Source organism: Schistocerca gregaria, unplaced genomic scaffold (assembly GCF_023897955.1).
Source record: "Schistocerca gregaria isolate iqSchGreg1 unplaced genomic scaffold, iqSchGreg1.2 ptg000182l, whole genome shotgun sequence".
Classification (NCBI taxonomy): domain Eukaryota; kingdom Metazoa; phylum Arthropoda; class Insecta; order Orthoptera; family Acrididae; genus Schistocerca; species Schistocerca gregaria.
This window is the reverse complement of record NW_026061732.1, coordinates 42338-54522: the sequence shown is the minus strand read 5'-3', so window position 1 is coordinate 54522 and position 12185 is coordinate 42338. Positions and strand designations below refer to the sequence as shown.

The 12185-nt window shown below is 34.9% G+C and overlaps 2 protein-coding genes and 1 long non-coding RNA gene across 4 annotated transcripts; 1 reads left to right on the top strand and 2 right to left on the bottom strand.

The window, feature by feature from the left end:
- Positions 1-4559: 4559 nt before the first annotated feature.
- Positions 4560-6938, bottom strand: LOC126304753 (uncharacterized). Its single transcript, XM_049991933.1, has 3 exons — positions 6642-6938; positions 6343-6539; positions 4560-6255 (listed from the first exon to the last, which is right to left on the bottom strand). Exons 1-3 carry the CDS (start codon positions 6727-6729, stop codon positions 5047-5049), a joined length of 1494 nt encoding a protein of 497 aa, XP_049847890.1. The 5' UTR covers positions 6730-6938; the 3' UTR covers positions 4560-5046.
- A 1212-nt stretch (positions 6939-8150) lies between these two features.
- Positions 8151-9998, top strand: LOC126304752 (tRNA (guanine(10)-N2)-methyltransferase homolog). Of its 2 annotated transcripts, none has more exons than XM_049991931.1 (2): positions 8151-8461; positions 8683-9998. In XM_049991931.1, the coding sequence occupies exons 1-2, from the start codon at positions 8201-8203 to the stop codon at positions 9928-9930; spliced, it is 1509 nt and encodes a 502-aa protein (XP_049847888.1). In that variant the 5' UTR covers positions 8151-8200; the 3' UTR covers positions 9931-9998. The 2 variants fall into 2 exon arrangements, with proteins under 2 accessions (XP_049847888.1, XP_049847889.1); XM_049991932.1 differs by having other exon boundaries at positions 8231-8461; positions 8711-9998.
- Positions 9999-10997: 999 nt separating this feature from the next.
- LOC126304771 (uncharacterized) lies at positions 10998-11848 on the bottom strand. Its single transcript, XR_007553169.1, has 3 exons — positions 11599-11848; positions 11405-11532; positions 10998-11340 (listed from the first exon to the last, which is right to left on the bottom strand). It is a non-coding gene; the product is annotated as an uncharacterized LOC126304771 (long non-coding RNA).
- Between the last annotated feature and the right edge of the window lie 337 nt (positions 11849-12185).

The following is a 12185-nucleotide window of genomic DNA, read 5'->3' as shown; positions in this document are numbered from 1 at the left end:
AGGTACACGTTATATAAAATATCAATATAAATATAAATAACTTTGAGTGAGTTTATATCATAATATTTTATACATATAAGATATTAACATAGATATAACTTTGAGTTTATATCATAATATTTTATACATATAAGATATTAACATAGATATAACTTTGAGTTTATATCATAATATTTTATACATATAAGATATTAACATAGATATAACTTTGAGTTTATATCATAATATTTTATACATATAAGATATTAACATAGATATAACTTTGAGTTTATATCATAATATTTTATACATATAAGATATTAACATAGATATAACTTTGAGTTTATATCATAATATTTTATACATATAAGATATTAACATAGATATAACTTTGAGTTTATATCATAATATTTCATACATATAATATAAAATATTAATATAGATATGACTTTGGGTTTATATCATAATATTGTATACATAAACATTCAGCTATTCCCACATCATAGTATTATTCATTTCTATAACAACAATATCTACACAACGCTATACCATTATGTTAGTATGGTTTATAGCTGTATATTATTATTATTTGTTGTTCTTTTATCAACAACATTATATTATCTATCATATTTCATACCAATAGTTTAGATTTATATATAACATGATTTTTGATTCAGAACATTAACAACTACTCTGATATACATATTTTAATATATTTATTTATTTTTATTAAGATAATGTAGAATCATTGCTAATTAGATATGATATTCTTTTGTATATATATGTATTGATATATCAATCTATCATTATTTCATTTATATACACTTTTCATACACACTCTTTTCTATATTCGTGATTTCATATTTACTCATATTCTATTCTCCCTATATATATATATTCATACATATTATTTCACACATTTCAATCTATATCATAATACCTATACATATTTCATCACATCATATCAATATATACATACACTCTTTTCTACTATTCTATCCCATCCTATTATTATTCATTATCATGATATCCTATTGTATTGTTACATTATCCTATATTTATTGTAATTTATGTTAAATAGTAATACACAGTAAGCAATATTAGTTTTTTGTTTTTATTGCATATATATATATAATATACATACTATAGTTTTTTTTTGCAGTTTTCATTACAATAACTATTATTTGATATATGTATCATTATTGTTGTTACTATATTATCTCTTATATATAATATAATATAAATTCCATATAACCATGTATTTTATCAAGTTTTTCTTGTTATGTTAGTAGTAGATGTAATTATATATAATATTATTATTTTTGTCATTTATCATTAATCAATAGACATATGTATTGATATATTTGTTATTCTTATATTTCATATTAATTGTCATAAATGCTATTTCTTCCATAACTATCGGGTATCAGAATCGATAGTATTTTGTGTTTTAATCTTGGTATACATCCAAACATTATTACCAAGATGTTTATCATTACCATTACTAATAATAAGGTATCATATATGTGTCTATACTTATGCTATCAGTATATCTCATACATACGTCTTTCCACATAATTTCAGCGTCTTTTACTACCTGACATACTGCTTGTGTACTCTTGTTTTTAATATAGTACACCAGTGCGTTATGTGTCAGTTTTAGTTTTAGCATTTTATTTTCTATTAATGGTAGCTTAATAGGCATTATTCGGCATTGTATTCATGATTTATCTTTTTGTTTGGTATGCTTTAACTGGATAGTCTGGTATTACGAGCAGATGGCATCTTGGTTTTTTAAATTCGGCGATGTCTTCTTTGACATCTATATAGTTTTTAGATAGTTCATTGCCATCAATGATTTCCACTGTATCATCATAAATAGAGCCCCTTTGTGTAATTCTCCAACTTTTTACAGAATATCTTTCTATTTAGATATATGCAATTATTTTTCGTGTTTCATCTTCTAGATACAATTTATAAAAACTATATAGTTATCCTCCAGCCATTCATGCTATGTTGCCCAGAATTTTCTTGTATTATTCATGTTTTCGATAACTATGTCTGCACGTGTTTCTCGAACTCTTATATTTATATTATTTTTTATATTATAGCCGTCATTAGAATATGCTTTTTTTTATCCTCCATTATAAGGGTTTGATATGTAGCTATCAGCTACTATTTCTGCTATACTCATATTTCTCATTTTGTCTAAGATGTCTAATGACGATATATCATACAAACTTTTTTTTTTTGCGTTTTCTTTTGTTTTTTGCACTTATTACCATCATTATTATATACATTACATTTGTATTCTGTTTTTAAGAGGCCTAGACACTTTTCTATTTCTGTTAGTCCTTCTAATGTGAGTATTCTTGAATTGGAGCCTTTTTTCTCGTCTGTAGTTTTTTTATATTAATCGATTTACAGGCACTTATGCTACATGTATCTCTTCATCACTTCCATCTATAAAATTTAGACATGTATATTCAATAGGATTATATATGCATTTAAATCATACATGTGTTGAATATATGTCTTGTCTAATTGGTGTGTTAGAGTTGCTTGTTGAATACAATTCATATAAATACAGGTCTTAATTTTGTTATAATCACAGTTATCCAATGACTGTAGATATTCCGCCTGTTTTGTAACAATACTAAATTTTGGTGCGTCTGCATTCAGACTTCTATTGTATTACCATATTCAATTCCAACCAAATCGTCAATTATTTCAATTAATCCTTTTATTTCTAATATTCTATATCCTCCAGCTATAGTTTTACTATTAATCACCAATAGGTTTTCATTTACCCAATGTTAACCAAATGTAGTATTGTCGCCATTGTTCTTGTATTGGCAATATATTCATGTATTCTATTGTCTCCAAATTCTATATCTGATGATATTTTATATTAATTTTCTTATATTATATTATATATTCGACATGCACACTTGATATCTTCTATTTTGGTTACTTTACTAAATGATAAATCATAACCTGGGTATTTAGCAACATGACACATTATTATTTATTTTGTTCAAATTGGTTCAGAGCAAATAAGGCACCTGTATTTTGTATATTATTGCTACTACATCCTACTAGACCGTGTTCCGTGCCATATATTATTATTAGCAATAAAAAATATGAAGCTTTCCATTTCTAGTGATTTTCAACAACCAATCATCTATAAACTAACATAAAAAAAGCTATTCAATTGGTTTTATTTGTATTATTAATTCTATATAAATCTCATAACCTAATTATACCTTATGACTATCTATATCACCTATGTATATATCCATCTCCAATCTTGTTATCTACACCTTATTACCTAGACATATGTATGCGTATACGCTACTTATATATCATATCGTTTGTTTTATGTACTTGTCTGTTTTTGTTATTCTGATATTATTATATTTATCTTTCTACTATTCACATACTACTACAAATCTACTGTGATATATAATCACACTATTAATTCATATGTGTATAATATATATATTTAGACAGATAAATACATTCAGCTATTCTCATATCATAGCCTTCTTATTATGTCTTATCTATCTCTATAACAACACTATCTATACAATATTACTAAGTCTACATAGTTTATGACAGTTGTATGTATGTTATTTGTTGTTTTTTTAAGATGTTATATTATCAGATTTTATATTGATAATTTAGATTGACATATATATGACTTTTGATCCAGGAGATATCAATTAGTTAATAGAATATATCATGTAATAACTGAGCTCACATAGGATGTCTTTATATTTTAAGATCTAAGGTATCCACAATTGTTTAAATTTGATGTTTTTTTGTATATATATGTTAATATATTAATGTATTTTGTTATATATGCAGACATAAATATACATGTTCTTATGTATTCTTATATTTACTCATATATAATTCTGTATATATTCGTACTATACTTTGATGCATACCATGCACATACAATATGTTTATACTTCTATATTCCTTATACGTAGAATAGGACTTCAATAATATATTATATATTATATAAATCGATTTAAGTCTGAAAATTAAACTAAAATATATACCAAATATAGTGATGATGTTGTATGTATATTATATCGCCTATAGTTGACACCACTACGGAGCTATTGTTTAATGACTCTGTACTGCTTGAAGATACAGCTAAGACTAGCATCGATGAATTCAATGAACTGAAATGTCATCTGCATTTGTTGTCAGACTGTCCGCCTGAAATGCAGAATCCAAGTAGCACAATGGTAGCATCGATACTCCATATATTTGCATATAAATTTCGTTTAACGTATAACCAATGTACTCGCGATTGCCTCAAATGCATTACATGAATCTATATATATCTGAATGTTATCAGTTATCTTAGACTCAAAAGCGGACTTACTTCAATGAGCTCATACTTAATAATGACAATTGAAAAAATATCTATTATTACAACAATTTGTTATACAGAGTAACTCCGACAACCTTATGAAAAATCAACCGTCTTCAGCGTTATCAAACCCAGAACGTTTATTTCGCAAAGTCCTAGAATTTATCGTAGCCATCAAACTTTTTCTCAATTTTAATATAATAGTAATTATATGTATTTTTTTATTCTACAATTCTTTTATAGACACAAAACAGATGTTCCCCCATCTCAACAAAAATTTTCTGTGACCTTCTCTTACAACAAATATCAACCTACACTGTTGTTTTTAATTGTTTTTCTTGCGCGTTTGTGCAATATTTGGCAAAGTGTATTTTACCTTTGCTAAAATGCACGTTAAATATATCACCGCGGAGATATATCCCTCTTGATTCCCTGATACGCTCGAGAGAAAACCTTTTATAAAATGCTCGCTCGTGCTGCTCGTATTGATCGAATGGATATCTGTCACCAATGAAGCCATTGATCTAAACAAGTGCTAAGACCAACGTTGAACCAATCATTGCTGAGGTGATGTCTACCAGGAATTCAAAACAATATGCTCGTTGTGTATACGGCCTTGTAACTCTTCAGACTTGAGTTGCGCACATCTCAAATGCGTACCAAGTTTTGCAAACTCGTCAATGAACGCGACTCGCGCTCAACCCCAAATAGAAGTAGTCGGATCCCAATGTAAAATAGCAACCAAATATAACACATGTTGCAAACATTATCCACATGATGGAGCTAGAGTGTCTGTCTACTGTCAATATGCTAATCAAGTCTTTTGCCATTGATATTCGATATTGGTGAGAAGCTTTCGCATGATAACTGTCGTACAAATCATTAAAACTTTTGACAGAATTACCGCGTGAGCTCGATCCACAAAAGTCGCAGCCACAAAACAGACATTTTCTATGTTTAATTCTATGATCAAGCATGGCAACAGCGTTTAATGAAATATCTTCCATTGTGCTGCCACGTCGTTTCTTTTCTTGGTCCAATAGCGGGTCGAAATTAACATTCGCCACAGAGCCCGTATTATTGGCTCCGACTTTTGACAAATCTTCAAATTCAGAAATATTATTAGCATCTTCCTTGTCATTTATACAAGTTATTTTTTGCTCTAAAAATTCTTTAGATTTCTTTGCAGCTTCTGGTAGTAGAGATGTACGGTCTTCCTTACTTAATGACTCATGGATCTGCAAATCAATAGATGTGTCATAGCTCAATCCAGCCTTGTGTGAATAATTTTGCGATTTAGAATGACAGAGCGTTGTTAAAAACTTCACTGGTAACGAAGGTAAATTAGACGTGGATTTAGAATTGACAGATGTCGATGCCATCTTCGACAGTGCATGATCGAAACCTAACGTCTCGTTACTACCAGACGACGTATTCGAACATTCGAAATTGACAGATGAATTACAACTTTGGCAGATGAACTTGTCTAAATTTGATATAGATAAAATACCCTTTTCATTTTGTATGACATTATCACTATTTGAATGAGCTGCTAATTGAGCGTTCGCCGAACTTGGAGACTCGCTATTTTTGTTCTTCACAGGAGAACCAAGCTTCTCAATTGCAGGAACTATCGGTTCGGAACATCCATTGCTTCTGTCGGGTTTATGGCTTGACTCGTTGTTTTTATACGGCTCAAAAAGATCCTTAACGAATTCGTGTCCAACTTTAAGCCATCTTGTTTGAATTGTCATACTAATCGATGTTTTAAGTATTTTCTTGTGGTGAGACAGAGACATTATACCACTGGCTAAGCAATTTACATGACTGCATAGCACTGAACTGTTCAACTTGATAAGACCAATAGTTTTAGATTTACTTGAATTCTGAAGTATACGGCCAATATAGATAGCGTTAATTAAAGAATGATATTAGGTTGTTTGAAACCTAAAGATACAATCGTTATCACGTACTCTGGGCTGGTATTTGAGTCTGACAGTTAATATTTTCGAGTCGAACGTTCCCGTTTTGATGTCTCGAAAATGTTCAGAGTCCCACTCGAAATCTTTTGAAATAATAACCTCTGCATGGCTTCTGCAAATGACAGGTTCAGACTGTACTACGCGCGATCCTTTCAAACCGCGAGATATTTGCACAAAGATATTATCACCTTCATTTATATATATCGTAATCAAATCAGCATCTCTTCTCCGCATCGAACCTTTGATCTCACAAAAACTCAGATATAGTTAGATACGCGTATGAGACATACCTATCGCGCAACAGGTAGACAGGTTCTCTACTTTCTGAATATCGACATTGGTTCGAACAATGTACTTTTGTTTATTGCGCTTGAACATGGCTTAATCCCTCTACAAGGTTGATTTCGGAGACTAATTTCTACAAGCTGACTTCAGCATCAATATATACTCAAGACTCAAGAAGTACGATATGCCAAAAACAGATTTAGTAGTCTGGACTTAATATTTTCATCTAACAGTGGCTAACCCCTTTACACAAAAATGTATCTACGTATTTGAGCGATAGCTTGAGCAAAATTGTGTATGTATGCTGATCAAATTTTAAACAATTTGATTTATCCAAAAATGCGTAAAGATTCAAAGACAAGATTAAACAGCAGTTAAAAAAATACACAATACGTGTGGTTTCTTGATAGTTTTTTGCAACACAAATCACGAATTTTTAGTAAGTACAAAAAGGGGATTCAAATTATATAGAACACTTCTTGTAATTTTAGAAACACGAACTTTTTCTAACCTGAGATATGCGTAAAGACACATATTGCTCAATGCCGACGTAGCCCTTTCCAGATTCTGTTGTCCAGATGATTATATATGTTTCCACGCCATTTATTTTCTATTAATGGTTGATTTGATGCTAACTGATTGCACTGAACTGACTCAGCATTCTATCTAACTCGGCTCGTTCCTGGGCCAGTCTCAATGCCTTTTTCTTCCTTGGATCCTGAATTTTTGACACCGCTACATGTTTTGTATGAAGCACAGAATATCCAGAAGACTGAATCTTTGATGGGCATGTCAAAGACAGATCAGGATACAGCGTATGATAGAGAGAGTTGGCTTCAATTCGCTCATGATCTACATCCATAGCATCTCTGTCTGAGGTTTGTGTTTGGGATGACTTTTCGGGTAGCTTGACACGCTTTTGCACCACCGAGAAATGCATTTCATCTACATCTGTATCCATCTCCGATTCTCTGGCTCTTTTTTGACGCTTTTATTAGCACATTCCATGTGTACCGTTATTGACTCGCCTCAAACGAGCCGCGAAAAGCCCGAACCAATATCAGTTAGAAAATTCTACAAAAGCAGAGACTCATCCGTCCAACACTTATACAGAAAAATACACTGCAAACCAAACACAGCTTTCTATGAACGAGAAAAAAGTGAAAATTGTATATATATAGTATATATACATATTGCCAAGTTGGAGGGGACACTTACTGCACGTTTCTCTTGCTTGGCTTGATGCCTTCTCATAAGATCCTCCTCGCAAGCAAGGAGATAAGCATGATATTTTTTTCTTCTAGCCTTTGAGTTTTTTTTTGACATGTTTGTCAGGGGTGGTTGCTGCCTATTTGCGAAAGACCGAGAGACCGAGAAATACCCGAGCGTCAGGTGATCAACAAAAAAATAGAATCTGTACCGTGAATGCACACATCCAACAAAAGATTTTTGAAATTTTTGCTTTCAAAAATTAGGTTATTAGATTATCAAACAAGGGGCGATCGGGACTATTGGAAGACGTGCCTAGATCAATTTCATCTAGTAGGGACAGCCTGTTTGATCTATGACTAGCGACAAGCAACATGAGCGGATGCCTAGCGGATCGAACGAAAATTTTTTGTACAGATCGGATGAAATAAATGAATATCGTAAATCAAATAGTACTGAATGGACAAAGAATCCACCGGGAAAACCGTACTTGGCATATTTCGCAACCAAAAACATTCAGTTTCGTATTCCAGAGCTGGAAAGTATAGCCAAACTCTACGAAATAACTTTTTTTTATGAACCTCCAACGGCGTCTGAGCTCTCAACTCTACAAACAGTACGCATCATATGTATATGTTTATTCGGCATAATTTTTCACCTGATATATTGGTAATAAGTTCTATATATGGCCTTTAAATATTGGATGTTGCTTTGAGCTCGCATGTTTTGAATTTGCTTTATGTACAACCTTGACCGCGCTAAATGTGTCTATATGCACGTAATTCTTTCGCTCTTAATAACTTTCTCTTACAACGATTCACCCACTGAATCTCTAAGTCCCCCTATCTGATCATATACCTTCCAGATGACGAATCTGCAAAAAAGATAGCCTCCAGAAGTATCGGGTTGCACGGCGTTTTTGAAATTTGGTCCAGTGCGACTGATTATCCATCTCTTGAAGATTCACTTCGGTCGTTTGTAGACAAAAACCATGCCTATGTTCGTTCGATGATCGACGATTGCCATTTCAAGTTTATAGTCAAATCCTATGGACATCATTATACTTCTGCTCAAAAAGTCGAAATAATAAATCGTTTCAGCTGGATGTATTGGACCGGAAAAGTTGACCTCGAACATCCAGAACAAATTTTTTGGATTTTAGAATATGTCGACGTAAATAAACTTTCAAATGCTCCTTTACCTAGGCAAATTTGGTTTACGAGACAAATTTCAAGAGGATGTCGACATTTGGTTAACAAATATTCACTAAGTAATCGAAAGTATTTAGGTACAACAAGTATGGAGGCCGAAATAGCCTTTTTAAGCGCAAACCAGGCTTTAGCACGCCCCGGATCCCTAATTTTGGATCCATTTGTGGGAACGGGCAGCCTTATTGTCGCTTGTGCTCATTTCAGGGCCTATACGATCGGCACAGATATTGATAGAAAAGTGTTGGACGGTCTTTCAGCCGATGAATGCATCGAATCAAATTTTGCTCAATATAACTTAACCCAACAGTTTCTGGGATGTATACAGCTAGATATGAGCTTCTTTAATGCTCTATACCTCGGGCGTTCTAGGTTCGACGCCATCATATGTGATCCGCCATATGGAATCCGCGCTGGAGCTCGAAAAATCGGTGTGCGGCCTCAACGAGAACTTCGACATAAAAATCGAGGCACCGATCCAGCGCCTATTCACGTTAATCCAAACGATCCGAATTGGCTTCCGCATGTCCCCCAGTGTATAGCTTATCACATCGAAGATGTCTTAAAAGACTTGGTCGAACTGGCTGCCAACCTGTTGGTCCTGCATGGAAGATTGGTATATTGGCTCCCGACCACTAAGGAGTATTCTCAGAGTGACTTGCCGACTCATCCATGTTTGCTCCTTATCTCTGATAGTGAGCAAAAGTTGACTATGAATTGGTCGAGAAGATTGATTACTATGGAAAAAATTTCGGATTATAAGCCATCACTATCAAAGCCAAATCCACGACATAACCTTCCTACGCATGCTAACATCGCCTTTAAAGTTTTGAAAGACCCGAGTCGATGCAGAAAAGTAGAGCTTTCTGAAGAGTGATTTTCAAAACCCTAGAATTTCTCTCAGCTGAGCAGAGGACAAGATCGTGCAAAAAAAGTGTTTCCAATTTTTCGAAAAGCTCGCTGAGCATTGTATGCCAAAAAGATAAACGCATTTTTGTTTGAGCGCTTTATTTATATCATTTTGTTTTCAACCGTGAACTCAATTTCCCCGACTTCTTCAATTCCGGCTCGAATAATCTGACCTGTCTCCACCCTCCCGACTCCACTAGGTGTTCCCGTCAATATCATGTCTCCTGCTTCGAGCGTCATGATATGGCTAACACATTCAATAATTTGGGGTAACTTGAACATCATTTGGCTCGTATTTCCGTTTTGTTTGATAATGTCATCAACACTGAGCCAAATTCTGAGTTGGTCTATACTTTTTACGTGTTTTGCCAATTTGAGCTCACCTATGGCACAAGAGGTGTCAAACCCTTTGGCCATGCTCCAAGGTAGCCCTTTTTTTTTAGCTTCGTCTTGCCAGTCGCGCGCAGTCATATCAAGGGCAACTGTGTAGCCTAAAACGTGCTGAAGAGCAGCCGAAGAGGGTATGTTTTTTCCTGATTTCCCGATAACAACCGCGAGCTCGACCTCATAATGCAGTTCTTTGCAATCAAGCGGAATTTGGATTTTGCTCTAGCGTGAAAGAACCGTTCGTGAGGAGAGACGTATGGTGGTCGGAGGTTGTGTTTTTTTTTTTGACAAACAGCAGACGTAATTTAAAGGGATTTACGTACACCTTGCCTCACGATTGAAGATGGGGGTTTTAGGAAAAAAAAAGGTTTGCTGGGCACTTGATTGCCTAATTCTGAATTTTTGATTGAAGTCACATATTAGAAAAATGCCTTTAACATGTCTGTTACGCTTTTATTCTCGACAGACCTTTTGCATGATCTGCATAGTTCCTGCCTATTGCGACAATTTTCGTGATTGCTTCCCAGTACCGAGACGTCTCTGAGGCGAACATGGCTTAACTGTTCAAAAATAGAGGGCTTGAAAAAAAAAATGTTCATCAATTTGTCAGAATGGACGATAAAAGCGATAAATTTGGACTGTCCGCGCGTTGGTGGATTTGGTCTGTTCTGAAAAGAGGTTACGGATGAAGCGGCGCTCAAAAATTGGGCCGGCCTATTGGTCTTTTTTCAGAAATGGACTGGGTCGCGCAGCGGACGGTACAGTTTCGGCTTTATTATGCTCAATTATATTCAACACCGCAGATTTCTAGCAAATTTTGCTTTGGCCACGTCATTTTTCAGGGCATGTGTGGTACTTGAGTTTGGCATCTGCGAGTGCGTTTTATTCGTTGAATTGTTCCAAGACCGTTGCGATGTCGTTCCTTACCGAAGGGATGAATTCTTGGATTGCTTCCTCAAGAAAAAAGTTCAATTCTTGAGTCAAACCTTTGCTGAGAGAAAGAGTCAACAGAGGTTGGGGGAGATGGGTTGAAGTGTCAGATTTGGTGTTCGTACGCCTCGACTTCTTCGATGAGCCGGTTCACATGCCATTCAACCGAAAAGTTTTTTTTGGCAGTGGTTTGGAGGAAATGAGAGTTTTGACACAGGTATTCGACGCGTTGCAACAGTTGTTGTGCTTTATTCTGCGAGAGAGGTCGAGGTATTAGCTTTCAAAATGGGGCGACGAACAGGGGTGGTCGAAGGCGTACGGAAGAGAGCAGACGCTCGAGGAGCTGAGAGTGCCATTTCTCGAAGCAGCCGTTCTTTTTGATTTGGTCCACGGTTTTCTCGACGGCTTCCATGAGGTATCTTGTCGTGGGTTGGCAGCGTAGCGCCGGGCGAATGGACCTGTTGGAAGAAAGAGGACAGACGGGAAAATGGAAAAAATGAGCGACATATGCGAGGAAACCGATAGAGGAGGGGCGTACCGAGGTAGGAGAAAACGTTTGTAAATGAAAAAAAAAACAAAAGGCGAGACAGACAAGAGGCTTACTTATTTAGGATGGGTTGGGTTGGTGTTGTTTATGAAAGTGTGAGGGTGTAGAGGGAGGTCTGAGACGAATTTAGCAGCGAGGGGCCATTCGATGGAAGAGATCTGTTGTTTTCAGAGAGTTGGTGGTTGACGGAAGGGGGGGATAAACGAAGGGGGGAGGTGGGGGAAGAATTCAGGGTGAGGGGCGTGGAGAAGAGCAGCGGCTGACAGTGGTTTGTCGGCGAATTGACGGACGGGGACTCGTGAAGAGAGGTAGTAAGGTAGGGGAGAGAATTTTTCAATTGTATAGAAGAGGTTGATAGA

Bases quoted from the DNA above. Each gene is read 5' to 3' on its own strand.
- LOC126304752 (XM_049991931.1), top strand. From the start codon at position 8,201: ATGACTAGCGACAAGCAACATGAGCGGATGCCTAGCGGATCGAACGAA. The intron at 8,462-8,682 runs GTACGCATCATA...TGAATCTCTAAG, and splicing joins AGCTCTCAACTCTACAAACA to TCCCCCTATCTGATCATATA.
- LOC126304753 (XM_049991933.1), bottom strand. From the start codon at position 6,729: ATGTTCAAGCGCAATAAACAAAAGTACATTGTTCGAACCAATGTCGAT. The intron at 6,540-6,641 runs GTATGTCTCATA...ATATAAATGAAG, and splicing joins GTCTACCTGTTGCGCGATAG to GTGATAATATCTTTGTGCAA. The intron at 6,256-6,342 runs GTACGTGATAAC...CGTATACTTCAG, and splicing joins GACTCAAATACCAGCCCAGA to AATTCAAGTAAATCTAAAAC.